Raw genomic sequence first — 18,100 nt, 5'->3', positions numbered from 1 at the left:
TTTCGAGGCAATGGATTTGTAAAAATTATATCACAGACGTAAATAAAATGTACATATGAGAAACGAGAGATATTATAATAATCTATTGCCTCGAAATGGATAGACTCGGAAGTGGATAGACTTTAGAGCCTATAAATATTTTTATAATTTATGAGTGAATAAAAGTGGAGGTAGCCTGACCGACTATATATGTATAAGGCTCACCGAGCACATCCCCGTACCTAGTCAGTCTACTCCATCCGCCACTCATGTTGCTGAGAAGTCTCAGCATCACTGCGAGTCACCATCCTCCGCGTCCCATTAGACTCGCTCTCATTCCAATTCTGTGGCCCCGGCGACCACTATACGCTATCTCCCCCTTTTCCGCGCTATTCGTTGCCCCGTGCAGGGACCGACGGTGTTTCGGCATCATCCAACCCTGAACCGAACGCGCCGACAATACGCCGGAAATTTCACTGAAACCGCTCGCACACCCGCACACCCGCACTCTCTCCCTGTCGGCGAAGCTGACAACGGGCGCCGCTGATTTCCGCGGGGAGCACGAGGTTTGATTGTGTGCTGGTTAACATCGGGATGCCCCATCGAGATACATGCAATTGGATACTATTATCGATTGCAACCTGAATCACACATACGTTCGCGATCGATTCCGTCTAGATTCATCGATTGATTCTACGTGAATAAAAATCGCAAACTAAAATTGTACACATAAACTGGAAATATATTTAAATAATCGAGACATTATCTGTATTAAGAATACCTTTTAAACTTAAAAGAGGTCTTTAATTAAACTCAATTTTATGCGGAGAATATATAAAAATCTAATACAATTTCTTTTATTTTCTATAAAATCGTCTAAGGGGTTTGATATAAATATTCTATTAAATCATGCATTGTAGGATAAATTGATTGTGAAGTAGATTTATGCGCTTGTCACTTTTGAATTTTCATTAATGAGCGTTATTATAGCGCTAGTTGTTAGTCGATTATTATAATGGTCAATTATTAGTTCAATGCATATCGCAAATCGCAAAGGCATATAAGTCACGAATATTTTGCCAAATATGAAATGAGTCTAGGATTAAGTCAACAGTTTATATTATTTTTTAGTGAGCATCAGTGAGCATATTATATGTCGAAGATGTCAATCGGGATTTTTACAGTTTTTTTTTTAAACATAAGGAGCATTCGTTTTTTATTCTGATATTATTAATGACACAAGAATTTGATAAAAAACATGAATCATTCTATTACAAAATAAAGACGTACTTGAGATAGATTGGCAGGAAGTACATCGACAGATTCAAAGTCATCCTAGATGAGAGATTGACTGATTTCTTTGTCGACTCTTACGATATTCTCATTTTCTTGTAAAATTCCTTCGTGGACATCTTTATTTTATGCAACCCGCGAAAAGATACAGATGAGAATTGGCCGATTCTTTCAAATAAAGAAGAATTTTTTTATATTGTAGTATTTGAAATAGACGTAGAACGCGAAATTGAAATAAATTCTAAACTTACAGTTTACGAAATGACCAAACAGAACCAGTAATTTAGAAACTGAATAAGCATTTTAGTTAGTATTTAATACTTTATATATACCCTCTCACATGTCGTTTTTCGTAAAATTTGTGACAAGTCTATTATTCCAATATTCCATTATTTGATCGCTTTTGTTGAATATTAACGGAAGGTCAATTGATTTTTCATAGATTGCCTATATTACCTCGAAAACTTTTAGAATAACTGAAACTAGGTTAAGCCGTAACATGAGACCCAACGTCGAATAATCAGTAATGCCCGTGGCTCCCACCGGTGAAAGAAGAAAGAAAGAAAGAAAGAAAGAAAGAAAGACGAAAGTTACCAAGAAGAGTCCAATCGCAGACCCGGTATTGTGCTTGGGCGATTGCAGGCGGCAACGGCAGCAATGCCGCCGGCATCACCAGGGGTTGCTGAAAGAGAGAAGAGCAGGAGAGTGACGGTCACGAAGAAAGAAGCGGAAAAGAGGAGAAAAGAGAGAAAGAGAGAAGGAGAAAGGCACGGGGAACAGAGAGACAGAACGGCGAAGGGAGAGGACGAGAGAGAAAGAGAGATAGAGGAGAGAGGAGTGCGCTGCATGGCTCTCCGTTGCGATCATTAATCACGTGCTCGTGTCACGGCTAGCACCACGCCGCCAGGGGTACCTTACTAAGGGTATACGGCAGTGGTATGAGGCTACTAAGGGGAGGGCCAGGATGCTCCCGCTCTTCTGATCACGTTGAAGACCGAGAGCAGCCAGCCTTCGCGGACGACACGGAGACAGGACGATTACCATTATCGTCGCCCGCAAGAACCGAGCGCGTGAATAATATTGCACGGAGCATTATCACGCTCACGTGAACGACGGATATGATACTGAGATTATTCTTAGATATTTAATTGAACACTATTACATCGAGAAACGACGATTTCAGAATATTGCTTTGTGTAGAGAGAGAAAGAAAGAGTAAATTAAAATGTCAGAATGCATCCAGACAGCATGCATGTCTAAAAGACGTCACGCAGATGTCTTTTAAACATGTATGTCTCAAAGATGTTTTAAAGATGTCTTTACGACTTTGGCCCATATTCTGAACGCACTTTTATCGATATAAATGCGCGCAAATGGGCCTTTGTCTTTTAGACATGTCTTTTAGACAAGCGTGCTGTCTAAAGTGTCTGGGCAAAATTAGAAAATTTTTGTGTACATTAAGAATCATATATACGCATAATAGATTTGATAATCAATATAGATTATTATTATTAAAGAAAATGCGTTGAAATATAATTATTACACGTAAAAACAAAGGCAGGACTTTATATAGGTATTTATATAACCTGTTTTGTTCCGAATCTTAAGTATTTATAACGGAAAATAGGAAAATTAGTTCGCGTCACGATTTCCGATTCGACTTCTCCTGCTATTTGGCCGCATCAAAGCACTGTCGGTCTAGGCATTGTTTCGCTCTTAACCCTTTATCCAACCCTTCGTCTAACAGAAGACGGTCATAAATAAGTCAGTGGCATGCCATCATGCTCCCGTTGTAGAAAGATTTATTTGAACGTGCAGGTACTTTGTAAATTTCCATGACAGGAATGAAAGTTAATGGAAGCTCTTTCTTCTTTCTTAAATATTCGTAGGAAAAATGTCGTTGCCATTTCTCCGTTTGGTAGTTATAATAATTATAATTCCTTCAGAGAGATATATATGTTCAAGGTCAACGTTACACACGAAACCTTATCCGTGATACTAGTATAAATAAAAGATATACAATTCTTTTAACTAAACAAAATTACAATTCTTTTAACTAAAGTTTGTGGTAATTTTTATTCGCGATGCTATTATGTATAATGCAAGGAAAAATTCCGATCTTCTCGCAGATAGAAATTCTCGATACGGATAATAGGATGAAACTAAATAATCATTGCCTTCGGCATTATGCATGGAACAGGGCAACGGGCGTTTGCCATGGTGAAAGATGAGCATGCGTGATTCCAGCCCAACTCCTAATTACTTGGAGATAAATATCACTCGGCGCTTGCGAATAGCGTGCTCCTGCAGAGCCGTCTGAAAGATCGTCAGTCAAACCGGTGAGCTGCGCCTGGATGTTATCGCGGGCTGTAGTAATCTTTAATTATACTGATTTTGGGCTATAGACGCATTTAAAATATCAAGTTTAAAAGTAATTTAACTTGATTTTTCTCACACTAACTAATATTGATATTAATGTCTTGATTGTGCAAGTTCAATAAATGCATTTTTTATCATATCATATTATTTATGTGCATAATTATTTCATGTAGAAATTGTGCTTTTAATTCAATATCGGCGCATTGAAGATTATTCGATTCATTCTAATATTATTAAAACGATAGCTAGAGATAGCGTATCAAATCAACATTTGATAAAAATATATATAAATGTCATATAAAATAATGATTAAATGTTAATGACGTTGTTATTTAAGCATTTTGCAAGTAGACAAAACAATTCTACACATCAAATAAAACAACTTAAATGCGCATTTGTCAAAACAATGATTTTGCTAGCTTATTTAGCCGAATTTAAACCCTTCTTTAATTCCGATTGAGATTGATTAAAATAGAATTACCTTCTCTCACTTTAAGAATTGAAAACATTCTTTTACCTGATAGTAGTATCAACGTATAAGGTATTGTTCTCCTAATTAAATTAATAGTTAGAGTAAGCCCCGGCACATAACATTAATCCTCATGGTATTAGTAACACGTTGAAGACTTGAGCCGAGATCTCAAGGAGAAAGAGGGATGCAAAGAGATGCCAGGACAGAGTTGAGAGAGAGAGAGGAGGAGGAGGAGGAGGAGGAGAAAGGAGAGAGAGGAGAGCACTGAGAGACTGGAGGACGACGACACTAAGAGTTCAAGCCACGTTAAGGTTTCAGGATAGCAGGATATTACCTTCAGAATAGTAGACCAACCGGAAGGAGATGAGAAGTAGAGCATAACTGAGGATATTGGAAGAGGCACTTTAAAGTGTCCAAGAAGGGAAAATTGTACCCCTTCTCCCTCCCCCTCTGCCTCACCCCCCCTATTTCTCTCTCTCTTTTTCTCTCTCTCTCTCTCTCTCTCTCTCTTTCTCTTTCTTTTCTTTCTCTCTTTCTCTTTCTGTATCTTAATCACTTTTCTTCTCTACTCCTCTCTCTCTATATTGTTTTTTCGCCTTTATCTTTTTTTCTGAATCTTCTTACCTTAATCTCAAGATTTAAAATAAATAGATATCATGAATTATTCCGAATGTTGACAGCTAATGACGAAATCACACTAATTTAACCTACCAATGAGTCGCTAGAGCGTACTAACTCTTTTCTTCATCGATCTTTATCGTCTTATAATTATCTATTAATCTTTCTGCTGGGGTTTTAAAAAATTCCACAACAGATTCAGAGTTGATATAGGTCGGGCAACATAGCAAAGCAGCACGTATTTATAATGCAATCTAGCGCGAATGATTTTTTTAGACAACTATGTTAGCATGCAACCCGGTAGTACCAGGAGAACGCCGGATATTACGACAGCTGATGGGGACAGAGCTCGTGGAACGATCAATAATATAATACCACGTCGCCCCAGGTACCACCATGCTATCACACCATCAAACATCGTGCTTCCCATACATCGAGATCTGCTTGCCTTTAGCCTTTTCATCTACACGCGTGCTATTGCACGCTCTTTTTTTTAGAATTCGTGCGAATCTGCAGATCTGTATATTGGTCAGAGCCCCCAAAAAATAGATCTTCCTGCAAACTGAATGAATAAATAAACAAAGCAACTTTGTTATTTTTAAAGAAAAACATCACAGGGGAGATACAAATTCATATCGCGTTACATAAGTTTATGATCTATCTCTACATAAATTTATTATCTAGTGTTAACATTTTAATATCTTAAATTTTTTAATATAAGTGAAATAATGAAAAGTTATTAAACAACTTTGGAAAAGATTAAACATTTATTTAAGTTTTACGCAACACAACTGAATTAGTTGATTTTTCTTATGGCAATGTTAATTAAGATATCGAAAGTTTATTATTTTTTTATAATAGATTATAATAATAGAAATAAAATATTTTTATTATGCTGAGGAGACAACATCATATAGAAACATATATTTATTTGCATATTAAATTGATAAATAACTAAAATAACTTTTAATCTTTTATGCCATCATAAAATAAAAATAACTCATAATATTATATATAATATATTATTTTTTAATTATTATTTTTATTTTACACAATTCTTGATATACACATAAAATAGATAATCACTATTCTGCAGATTCTCAGACGCCGATGTTATGAAAAGTAATCATCATTACGTATTGTATAAACAAGTCTGGCGTCATTTAACAATCATGCGGATTAACTCAGAACACTGAAAGTTTACTGTTTTATAATAACCAATCTTATTACTCGGAAAAATTATTAATTTCTGTATCTACATGTAATTACTAAACCTTTTTTTGCTTTTAATGAAACATTAAAATATCTATTTGTGTAGCTTTATGCGCTTTTCAATTTTTTATTTTTTTAATAATATTAATTTTTCACACAGAAAAAAGTGGCAAAGAATATATATTTACAAAAATAATTTTGGTACGAAAGAAATACAAGAAATTTTTTGAAAATCATAAAACTTTTGGAAATTTCTCCCAATTGACAACGATTATATCGATGATTTGCTCTAGCGTTTGCTGCTGTTCTCCGACACTTTAGTGACATCTAACGAAGAAGCTACAACGACGAAGAAGTAAAGAACGTATAAAATCATACACTTGGTATGCTTTATAATTATCTTATATTTAAAACATGTAACAAGATATACATATTAGATTAATATTTTTGGCTTTATGTTATATATTGTTTTAAACTAAAAACCACGAAAATTAAATTTCTCTTACATATATTTAGTTATATAGATCTCTGTACTAGGAAAGTCGAAAAGAAGATTTCTGTCGTATCATCGCATATAGGTACACATTAACGTCGTACCTGAAATTTCCGCTAGAGCAAATCGTCGATTTAAGTATGCAGATTCTTTTTTATTTTCTTATTAAATATTATTTTAAAAATTATAAATTGTAAGCACACACACATTGTGAAAATATAAATAATAATTTAATATAATATTTAATTAATTTAATATTAATAATCGCCTAATTTGAACAAATAATATTACAATTGCTAAAATACAATTTATTTCTACTAAACATTTAAAATAAATAAATTTTGTAATAAATAATATATATATAAATAAATAAGTTGAATATATCTATTAAATATAGATTGCATTTTGTAAATAAATGCATTATATTATAATTAGACATCGGATTTTTTATATGCAGATTGGTGGAAAAAAGCAATTAATAACTAAGATTATTTATATCTATCATATTTCTACTGCAACACATGTTAGGTATAAATATGTTGAATATTATAAATAACGAAATCTTAGTTATTATAATTGCTCTTTTTTACCAATCTGCATATAAAGAATCCGATGTCTAATTATAATTAATAAAATTTTATTAACATTTTTTTACAAAATTGCTTATTTTTATTTTAATGGAAGCTTCTTTTTATTCATTATAAGTTTTTTTAGAACTGTAGAAATTAGGATTGTAATATACAGGTAATATACGTATAAGGAAATTTTTTTATGTAGAAAAAATAAATAAGGAATAAAATGAGTAAACATGATGCTTTTGTTTTGTTTGTTATATAATACAATAAATTTTTTATACAAACAAAATAAACAAGGATCATCTAGCACGTATTAATTAAGAATCAGCTTTCGTTAATTAAAAACTTCTAGACAATTATCAAATTTTATCAAAACTTTCTTCTTATATTTTCTTAAATAAATATTAAATATTGTGAAAATTATTTATAGAATTAGTTAACACTATTGTAACATAAAATAACTTTCTAATATTGAGAGAGAGAAAGAAAGAGAGAAAGAAAGAGAGAGAGTTGACACTGTAACATGTCATGCAAAAGTGAATTAAAGTTTTAATATGATTTTTACGCATACATTTTATTACAATGTTTAAATCTAATTGGATTTTATTAAAAAATCTGATAAAAATTATAATAATTTATTATTTTTAATAAATGTACTCATTTTTTACACTTATAGTTCTTGACATATTAATAGAACCGATATTCAAACTATTCTACATATTCTCGGAGAGTCATCATTTACTCATTTTGTAAACAAGTATGGCGTCATCGCAATCTAGAGTCGCGTGGCATGTCATCCGTAAGATACCTGTAGAGTCGAGCTTCTGATATTTACATTCTACAAAAGCCCGGATCTACAGGGTAGATCACGAATGTGCCTATTCTTTGCAACCTTCCCTTGTCATTTCCACATAGTAGCAATCTGCAACAAAATTTTCGATTTAATATATTAATCTCATTTTACTTGTTTAAATCACATAACAACTTCTAGTCATAACAGCCAAAAAAAAGTGCAGGAATAGGAGAATTTTCAACTAATCAGATTTGATATGAAGCGCAAATAACGGACATGACTATTTAAAGCTGCGGCAGATTAAAAGTTTAGCTCTAGCCGCGCCAGCGTACGTGACGCCGGAAAACCTCCGCTGAAACAGGACGTGACCCGGCATGCATATCCGGGGTATGGTTAAAGGAAGTCGTGAATTATAATAGCGCCTACCTGACACGATTACCTTTCCTCGATTTTAATACTTGATTTAGCGCATTGTGCTTCGTATCATGATCATCTATACATCATTCACATCAGAATTGTTGAAATTTTTCAAACTTTTTGATATTATTTTTTCCGAATAATATAATATGGATGTTGAGTATTTGTTACTCAAGTATATAATTTTGCGTATATACTTTTACTCACGTGTCGTCGTGTTTTGATGCTTTTGTATTTATATACGAATAACATGAGGGCCAATGCTTAATATCCTCTTTGAATAATAAGAATATAGACCAAATATTTATATTTATAGCGTGTATAATTTATCAATCATTTCATATGTATTGGCATTGAATTCGATATGGAGACGCAGGGGGGAAAGAGGAGAGTGGAGGATATGCATGGTTCTAAAAGTGAAAACGTAATTTATAAAAGGAACTGAGGTATAATTTTATAATTTATACAAGATAGATAAAATGATTTATCTAACTACATAATAACTACTCTTGCTGTTACGAAAACTTTTCTATTGACAATATTATAATTGTACAAATATAAATATGCGTCATAATAAATATGGATGCAATAATATACGGGGTACTAACCACTTGTCCATCAAAGCTAATATACTAAAAAGTTGTAATTAGACAATGTTCATGAAAGAAGATATTATTAAAAGTGCGAAAAGACATGCCAGTAGAAACCATGCTTGAAATACAAATAGAAGGCGAATAAAACTATGTGTACATACATATACACGTGATTGTTACATACATATACGATATTTGTTTACAACAAATATATGTTGCATACAATAAAAAGTTTAGAGTAAAAACGATCATGCGAAAATATAATTTTCGGAGATATTCGTGCGCAAAAGTAATATCTGTCTTCGGAGTGTAACATTAAACCATCGCAACGCAATCCGTTAATTATAAATACACATTGAGAATAATATACGACACAGTGTGAAATGATACAAAATATATTTCTATAATCTGAGCAGACGAACTCACATTCATGCACATTTAATACACATTTAGCACGTTAGCTCTTGACGGAGCGGTATTAGATAATTGTTATTAACAAACTGTACAAATTCGTGCGTGAAGGAGAAAGACACTTGAACCGCTCGAAAAACACTAAGAGTTTCCGCAGTTTGGCATTATTTCACGTTCGATTGATCCTCGAGGTCATCCGAGGTCGATTTCAGTTTGTCACTAGAGCCTCGCGTGCCAATCAAGTTTGTCAGGCGTGTAAAGATGACGAAATTCTGATGGAACCAAGTTTTCTTTCAAATTTGCAAGGGCACACAGGGCAAAAGTACGGGCCAACGCCCCTCTAACGAAACGCTGTATACCGTCGACTGTCCTTTACGACTCGGATACAGAAGATATTCGGCGACAAGCGAATCCTCGAGTTGCGGGGCGTCTCTCCCACGGCTGCCCGGGTGAAGCCAGGGGCTTTCTCCGGATTCTGCGATGATTGGACCGCACGCACCCTCACTCCGGCACGGGGGATGCCACAGCACAGGGCCGTAGGTTTGCGCGGTGCCTCCGCAACTCGAAATTTCGGTTCTTAGCAACATTTATCAATTCTATTATTACCGAGAATCTAAATATTAGAACGATTCGTCGAGTTGTATTTGTTTTTGTAATCAAATTTCACTTTAAAATCAAAATTTTTTTATAATGATCACTCTCTTTTTTCTTCCCTTCTATCTCTTTTATCTCCTTTATCTCCTTTATCTTCTTTATATTTTTGCTAACAAATTACAGTTTTATTTCAGTAAAAATTTACATTATATTCCGAGAAAAATACATTGCTCATTTCTTTCTTCTTATTAAACTTTATTAAGCTAACAAGCTGTCATGGACAAATAAGATACATTTTACTTGAATAAGATGTATCATTGTGCTTATTCTATGCATATTTGTTATTTTTATGTGCAGAGTTCATAAGTAACTTTAGCACATCAATCATATAATTGAAAACTTTAAAAAGTTAAATTTCTTTCTTGAAATATTACAAAACTATTAAACATTGATTCATAATCCTCAACATATAGAGAATTGTTATATTAGTTGCTAGTTGATGTATTGATTATTGTTAGCTGATGAAAGATACAACCTCATATACGCACGTATTCGCCGAAAAGCCAAACCTACCGAAAACAGTTAAAAATATATGCGTAATAATCTGTCGCTTGTACGCCAATCGATAAAGCTTTCTATATCATAGAATACACTTGAATAGTGAAAATTTAAATAAATCTTGAACCATCAAGAACTATCGATGAAATGGAAAAAGATAATTCCATAAGTGTATACACGAGATACGATACATTTATCACCTCTTTATGACAATTACGTTTTTGTGTTTAAGTTAAATTATCGATATTGTGCAAATCTCTCTATAAGTAATATCTAAATATTTCTTAGAACGTTAGTTTACATCTTAAAAAATTTTTATTTATTTTTTTTTTTGCGAGAAAAATATTATTGGATTATTTTAGCATGACTTGCATGGGCATGGCGGTCGATATTAATTTGTACGAGTGGTAATCGTCAGACGAGTATCTATAGCGAATGGCAAACGTTAAATGTTACTTAGATCACATCGACGCGAAACGGCAAAAATCATGAGCACAGTCTTCCTGATAAGTTTATCAACGTTGGATGGAACCGATCGCACAGCCGTCCCTGCGCTCGTTGACGTTCGGTTCGAGTCGTGCAGTCTCGGCCCGGGGTCCCTGTCAACCGCCCCGCTAGAGAAAGAGAGATGCAAAACCTAGGGGCCACCCTTCGTCTCATCATCTTTTCGCGCTCATAGCTGGGCATATCTGGTCTGAGCCAGGCCTGCTCTCCTCTCCTCTGCTTCTCGAGGAATCGCCTGGAAAAGGTCCCTTTACCTCGGCCCCTTTCCGCTCCCCACGAGCACCAAAGTCTCCCAATGACGTAGCTTCCGTTCCTTCTCCGTTCTAGAGCGACGTATTGATCGTCTCTCTGCTCCTGAAGCTGCGGAGGCTGACACGAGAGGGAAACGAGAAGAGTGGATAGAGAGAGAGAGAAAGAGAGAGAGAGAACGTGTCTATGTCGGAGGGTGAGGGTTGTGCCGTAGAGCGTGCCTCCATCGACGCTTAGCGACGGAAGGAGACGGAGGAGTTAGCCGTGTGTGTATGTATAACGGATAGAAAAAGTTAAGTAGAAGGAGAAAGGACACGCAGCTTGCGAGGGGGATGCTTAAAACGGCGAAGGAGTCGAATCGCGATAAGATAGAAGAATCAAGCAGATAGCGATGAGCCGTTGCACGCCTTTTCCATCAAAAATATCGTCGGGATGAAGGGATGAAAATAATGAAGCGCAAAATATGAAAGATAAGCGACGAGCGATAAAGAAATCGTATAAAATACTTTGTATGTCTGTGATACAAGTATAGAAGACGGTTCATAAACGTGAAAATGAAAAAAAATTACTTGAGATCGATCAAAGTTGAAAAAAAAAATATATTTAACGAGAATAATGAAACGGAGAAGAAAGAGAGCAATGTTGTCCAATATACTTTATTTGAAAGCAATTCGTAATTCTCCTTGCGCAGCACATATATTAAAAGTCTTTCTAGCACAATATTAAGTAAATCAAAAGTAGATAAAGAGACGAGGAGCAATTAATGCACGCTACATGCTAGAGAATTAAAATTACACAAAGGAGGATTTGGGATCTAACTCGATAAATCGCAACTGTACTATTTGTCTCTTCATAACATCGGCCCCATGTCATATACTATTCAACCACCTTTCCACCTGTCATTCTCAACTCACACGCAATATGTCTTCCTAAAGTTTGCTTACGTCTCATCATCGGATAAAGTTGCGAATGTGGATGAATCTCTGACACGAACATGAGGATCTCTGCCTCCTGATCATTTTCGGAACTTTGAGCAGGTCTTCGTTAAACCAATCAGCTTACACTTCGTAGAGACTGACTAGACACCTGGACAGAGATTAATCATTAAATGCATGGCTTAATTCGCGCATAACATAGTGGTCAATTAATAATACCTTTCACTGTTCATCACAGAAACTTATTCCATACATAATTGCAAGAACAGTAATTCGGAACAGTAATTTTGATTAATTTTTCAATATTCACGTATATATACATATTTTTTTTTTAGTAATAATTAAACGTAGGCTAAATAACCAAAAATATATTTGGCCATCGAGCAATGCGTCTGCGTTCCCAGACACCATTTACAGGCAAACCGTAATATAGTTCACGCAGTGTAGCTACGTATTTATTGATTAATTCACTGGGGGTCATTGCCATAAAAGACCGCTTAGTCCAGCGCGACAACAGAGAGATAACGTATTGACAGATAAAATTTAACAGTGAGTTTTCTAAATACAGCGCTGACACAGTATTTTAATTATATTACAAAAAATATATCTTGTGTAGGTGCAGTACTCATACCTTCGCAATTATAATGTGCTATGTAAAATAAACTATTTTACATAAATATTTTTAAATAAACTTCAAATAAAAATTTAAACGACGCAATATGTTAATTCGGTTAGAATATATAATACAATCAATTGTCTCTATACAAATATTAAGAATTGAAAAAAATTATCTAAAAAGCGAATACCTTCTGCGAGATTATTGTTCGCAAGCGTATCCCGATCGCGCCACACTTGCACGTTCACGAAGAAGCGTTGGTCTTCGACTGACACCATGTATCGTATCGTGGAATGTTTCAGAAGCAATGGACGTCCGAGAGGCATGCTTGGAATAATAATCCAGCCGATAGTCCGTGGATTTCCTTTTCTGTTCTTCGGCACGGCAACCGATTCGCATTCGTAACTCGCGACAAATTTGAATCTGAAATTAAAGTTGTCATAAAAGAATCGGCAACGTTTTATTCTATGTAAATCAAATTGCTCCATGTGACTATTACGTGAACGATTCAATAGCATCGATACCCAACTGAACTTTAATTTGTAAGAATAATTAGAAAGTTCAATATAATAATTAGCTCTTGTTCTTAAAATTTAAATTTTACTTATCTACTTTTGTATACTAATATAATGTTTAATATATAAAACTTATGTATATACAGATGCAACATAATTTTGGTTCCAAAATTGTAACTGTTTTCAGAATTGCTAATATGTTTACAAAAAAAAGTTCAGTAAATCGTACGCAGGTAGATTTTCTGTAGGATGAATATAAGCTGGCGTAATTAAAAGCTTAAACGATTAAGCTAATGTTATTGAGATGAATCTGAATTGAGGTGGGCGGGTTAAAGACTCTAACAACGAACTGCAATGCCGCCCACTATATTGAAATTTAGATACTTTTCGCTCCTGTCTTAAAAAAAAACAATGTCTTTGTCACAGTTACGGTAAACCACGCATACTGACAGAAATAATATTTAATTTTATTTAGGAAGCTTGCTTAAAAATATTATACAATTGCGAGTATTAAATATTATACGATCTCGCGTTCTTCACAACTTATTTAAAAATTAAGTATAAGGTAATCTTTTTAATTACAAGTTTAAATTTTTTAGTGCTTTTATTACTCCGAAAGTTCTAACCCGCCACATTTATAGATCGCTATAAAAACTTACGCGAAACTCGTGATACGCTTTACTGCCATGCCACAATATACAGTAGTATATATGCAATATAGTAAGATGCTTGCATTTTAATAGTTATCAACATTTCATTATTTATTAAAAATAAAATATTTAACGTAAATTTAGGCGTAAAATGTTCTCAAAATCTATAAAAAAAATTCGTTTGTTTGCAGTTTGCCAAGAATAAATAGAGCAATTCGATATAGTCGTATCTTACATTTGCTTCAGCACCAAAAATAAAACGGTTAATCAACGTTCCTTTTTCCCGCGCCGAGAAAGTGTTGTATGTTGCATTAATGAATCCATAAATCATAACGGGAAAGAAGAATGGTAGAAGGTCGGAATCTGAGTGACGTCCGTCCAGAAAACTCGTTGCCGTTGTGATCTTGCCCATCCGTGAAGATCCGTGAAGAGGTAACTTGAAAGGCCAAAAGGATCGGGAAACGAAGGGGGTTCTGCTTCTTCTGTAAGACGTTGACGCAGCTCCCGTGGGGCACTTTTGCGGATGAAGACCACCCTATCTTATACTTGACGTAGTAAGAAACGTTTTGCTTTATCCTCTTATTTTCTTTTGCGCTTTTCGTTTTCCTTTTTTATATTCTTTTATCTCTTCTCCAATTCTTCTCAGATTCTCCTTTGTGTTTCCCATATTAATGTGATACCTAGTAACAAACAACAAACATCGCATAATATCCATCATCCAGTCAGATAATATATTAGCTTTTATGTTTATTTTCTGTTGACACACATTAAAGTGCTCTTCTGCCGTCGTTTTAGATCCTTTCTTAAATTAGTAAAAAAGAATGTTTCTGTGGACAGCAATATTAAACTATAAAACATCGTAACGTAGTTTAGGAGGCGCGAGAGATTCCGCAAAAGGCGATCATTTGTCAAAGTGAAGTGGATGCGAACGTGAACATGTTATCACAGCTCTACCGAGGTAATCTATCGCGCGTCTCTTACAAGAAAGAGATTTTTAGGAGAACGAGATCGTCATAGGGCAATAAGAAGCTGCTAGAGATTAAACGTAACAACATAGCTTTAAAATAATATGAGTATATATATATATATATATATATATATATATATATATATATATATATATACACATATCAACGTTAATTATTTTATGACACTCAGACAAAAATCTATCCTACAACAGTCGTTTTTGTAGATGCATAAGGACTTTGAGAATCCTTGATAAGTCGACATAGTCCAAATACTCATAACGTGAGTGACACGTGGTTGCGCCATTTTAATTAAAAAGATATGTTTTCAGGGAGCTCTGTGTGTGAGTGTTTATGTGTATGTCTGTGTGTTTGCGACTTGTGAAGCCACCTATCCATATATATAGGCATAGGCGGAGACGAGGGGTTGGCAGGCAGTCCAAAGCATTGAAGGGGGTTGGATCGTGATGGCAGGTGGTGGCGAGGGAAGAGGAAGTTGCGATTCCATCTGCCAGCCTGTCATTCTGATACTACGTACAATGTCGGCAGTTGGCGGAGACGATCAATACATTGCAATCTATATAAAATGGCTGCAGTATTTGGAGCGCCGTGCATAAAACGCTTACTCTCGTGGAGACGAGAAATGAATATCGCATAGGACGACAAATTAAACAAGTATCCATTGTAAATTCCGCAAATGGGAGTAATTTTTTTCTCTTTATTATCGCATATCTGCAAAAATTATAGTAGTTATCCGCTGCAAAGCGACCTCGTTATTAGTAAACATGCGCGTATTTTAAACGTATTCTACACACACATTTCACATTTAAATATTGAAATATTATTACTATTTGCTTATAAATTATTTTATTATTTATCTTTTCTTAAAGTGACCTCAACATTTAACGGGAAAACCATACATAGGACACAATGGTTCTTGTGCAATCGGCATATTTTGTATTATGGTAATAGTGAAAAAACAAAACATATGAACGATCAACATGCCATGTACATTTAATTTTTATCATTAAATTACACTGAAGAAAAATGTGTTTTTCAGATTTAAAAAACCTACGACATACTTAGATTGCAATTTGATAAATAGATTACATATGTATACAAAAGAATGATCGCGTAATATCAAAACAACTACATGGTTAATATGTTTAACTAAAGATTTAATCATTTCATAGATTAAAAAGAAACAATAACTTGTTTTATTAAAGTGACATGAAAAACTACAGTTATCTATACAGAAAATAATGCTTAAAAACATTTGCAGTGAAACATTAATTAGAAAAATCCGATAACATTGTATTAAGATTAGTATAATAAAAATTTTGATAAATTCTCTGCGAAGGAACAAGGGAAAGCATTCATTCATCTGAGAAATAAATCTCCCGGAAAAATAAAAATATCTTAATTGACCTGCAGATATAATGTAGTTTTTAAAAATGCATTAAACAGAACAGGCAATATAAGTGACACCCTAAATTTAATGGAAAATCTATATAGGAAGATGGTTGATTATGAGATATTCTTTATAATATTTTATTTTACATATATTATATAAAAAATGAAAAATTAAAATGTATGAACAAGAAATATACAACGCGTGTGAACGTTTGATTTTTATTATTAAATTATTATCTTATCACAAAAATTACCATAAAAATGTTATTCTTAAATTAATAATGTCAATCATGTTGCTTAGAATTACAAATCCGAAAATTATAACAAAAACAAAACATTCAAATATTTTTATGTTATAAAAGTATAAGTGCATTCAATGAAATTTTAAATATATTTAAATTTTCAAAATTGTTTAAAACATTCTAAGAAATCATTTGCAGCATAAACAAATAAATATTGAATCTTTTTCTTCTCCGAAATGTAAAATAGTTTAGTTTGCAAATTTAATCCTGTGTTCAAATTAATTTACCTAATCTCATTTAGAGAGAAAAGTTTAAATTTTTTGCGCAATATAATTAATTGTAAACTGTTCTTTCACTCTGAGACTGCTGTAGAAGAAAGGAGCATTACAAATTGCTGCAGCAGCGTCATCTTTTGCATACGCTGTGACACTATTTTGCAAAGACCACCTACAGATGGCAGCAATTATGTATTTCACTCCTTTTTTAGTTAAAGAATTAAAATCCATTGCTTTAAAAAACCTGGAGAAAGATCCACCCTTTCATTCATTTATTCACTCTTAATATATATCCAAATATATATTCCATTCTGGTAAATTTTACATTACACAGTTTTAATAATTGAAAGCAAAATGTACGAGATAATAATGTCAATTTTATAAAAAGTTCACTGTTGTTTTAAAAATTCTTCCAAAATTTTAACTAAAAATTTTTATGCGTCTATAAATTCACCTTTTCAGTTTCATGATAAAAAATTCTCTTATAAAATTTAATACATCTTATCTCACCACCGATTTTATATCACAACACTCATTATCACAATATGTTTACAAATATGCACAAAAGTGCGCGTCAAACACGCTATTGTTTTTCAATCACTAATTTGTTACGATTATAGCACTCACCAGGGTTGGTGTACCACGGCAAAGTCAATATGGCCGAGCCATATCGCGCATAGAAGTAACACGTGATCATACAATTAATTGCTTCGGCCAATAAAAGTTGGCGGTGAAGCGGGAAAGAGAAAAGGAAGAAGCACGCATTCCACGGCGCGAGACGTAAACCGGCCGCGGCGCGGCGGTGCGACTGTACAGGAGGCAGGCCAAAGCGAAACTAACTCAGCTTGCGTGCAATAAAGGAGATCATTTTGAATCTGTGCCGCTGAAATTTATGGCCTCCCACCAGGAGAGTTCCGGCCGTTAGTACCGCGTAGTAAAAACTGGCTATTAATTTTATGTTTGGTAGTTGGGCGGCAGGCAAGCGTTCCCTGCAGTCTCTATTTTCTATAAGGTCAGAAAAGTATAATACCTTTATCTTTAAATAATATCGACGCTAATTATGTGTAAACACAAAGTTATTTGATCAGTGATCATCGTTAATCCTAATAACGCGGTCTACAAAGACAGTACATTAGGATACGTGTTTCGAGAGATAAAATTTTTATCTTTTACTTCGACTTTAGTTTTTAATGAAAATGTCCCAAAAAATATCTTTCAACTTTTGCAAATGGAAAGAAGAGATCGAGCTTTAATAATTATTTTAAGTATATACCTGATTTTTTCCGTGGAATTTTACTGTGAGATTCCGTCGCGAGAGCAGGCACGGTCCTCTTCGTGGTGCGCTCCAG

The 18,100-nt window shown here is 34.1% G+C and overlaps 1 protein-coding gene across 3 annotated transcripts; it reads right to left on the bottom strand.

Moving 5' to 3' along the window:
* Nucleotides 1-7,683: 7,683 nt before the first annotated feature.
* On the bottom strand, nucleotides 7,684-17,550 carry LOC112456528. Of its 3 annotated transcripts, XR_003040979.1 has the most exons (5): nucleotides 17,379-17,550; nucleotides 14,092-14,536; nucleotides 12,882-13,114; nucleotides 12,085-12,226; nucleotides 7,684-7,943 (listed from the first exon to the last, which is right to left on the bottom strand). XR_003040979.1 is itself a non-coding variant. In XM_025019140.1 (2 exons), the coding sequence occupies exons 1-2, from the start codon at nucleotides 13,207-13,209 to the stop codon at nucleotides 12,219-12,221; spliced, it is 336 nt and encodes a 111-aa protein (XP_024874908.1). In that variant the 5' UTR covers nucleotides 13,210-13,238; the 3' UTR covers nucleotides 11,791-12,218. The 3 variants fall into 3 exon arrangements, 1 of the variants encoding a protein (XP_024874908.1); XR_003040978.1 differs by lacking the exon at nucleotides 7,684-7,943 and having other exon boundaries at nucleotides 11,791-12,226; XM_025019140.1 differs by lacking the exons at nucleotides 7,684-7,943; nucleotides 14,092-14,536; nucleotides 17,379-17,550 and having other exon boundaries at nucleotides 11,791-12,226; nucleotides 12,882-13,238.
* Between the last annotated feature and the right edge of the window lie 550 nt (nucleotides 17,551-18,100).

Source organism: Temnothorax curvispinosus, unplaced genomic scaffold (genome assembly GCF_003070985.1).
Source record: "Temnothorax curvispinosus isolate PA1 unplaced genomic scaffold, ASM307098v1 QBEX01000632.1, whole genome shotgun sequence".
Taxonomy (NCBI): domain Eukaryota; kingdom Metazoa; phylum Arthropoda; class Insecta; order Hymenoptera; family Formicidae; genus Temnothorax; species Temnothorax curvispinosus.
This window is presented reverse-complemented; position numbering and strand designations above follow the sequence as displayed.

Coding starts and splice junctions, on each gene's coding strand:
- LOC112456528 (XM_025019140.1), bottom strand. CDS start 13,209: ATGCTATTGAATCGTTCACGTAATAGTCACATGGAGCAATTTGATTTA.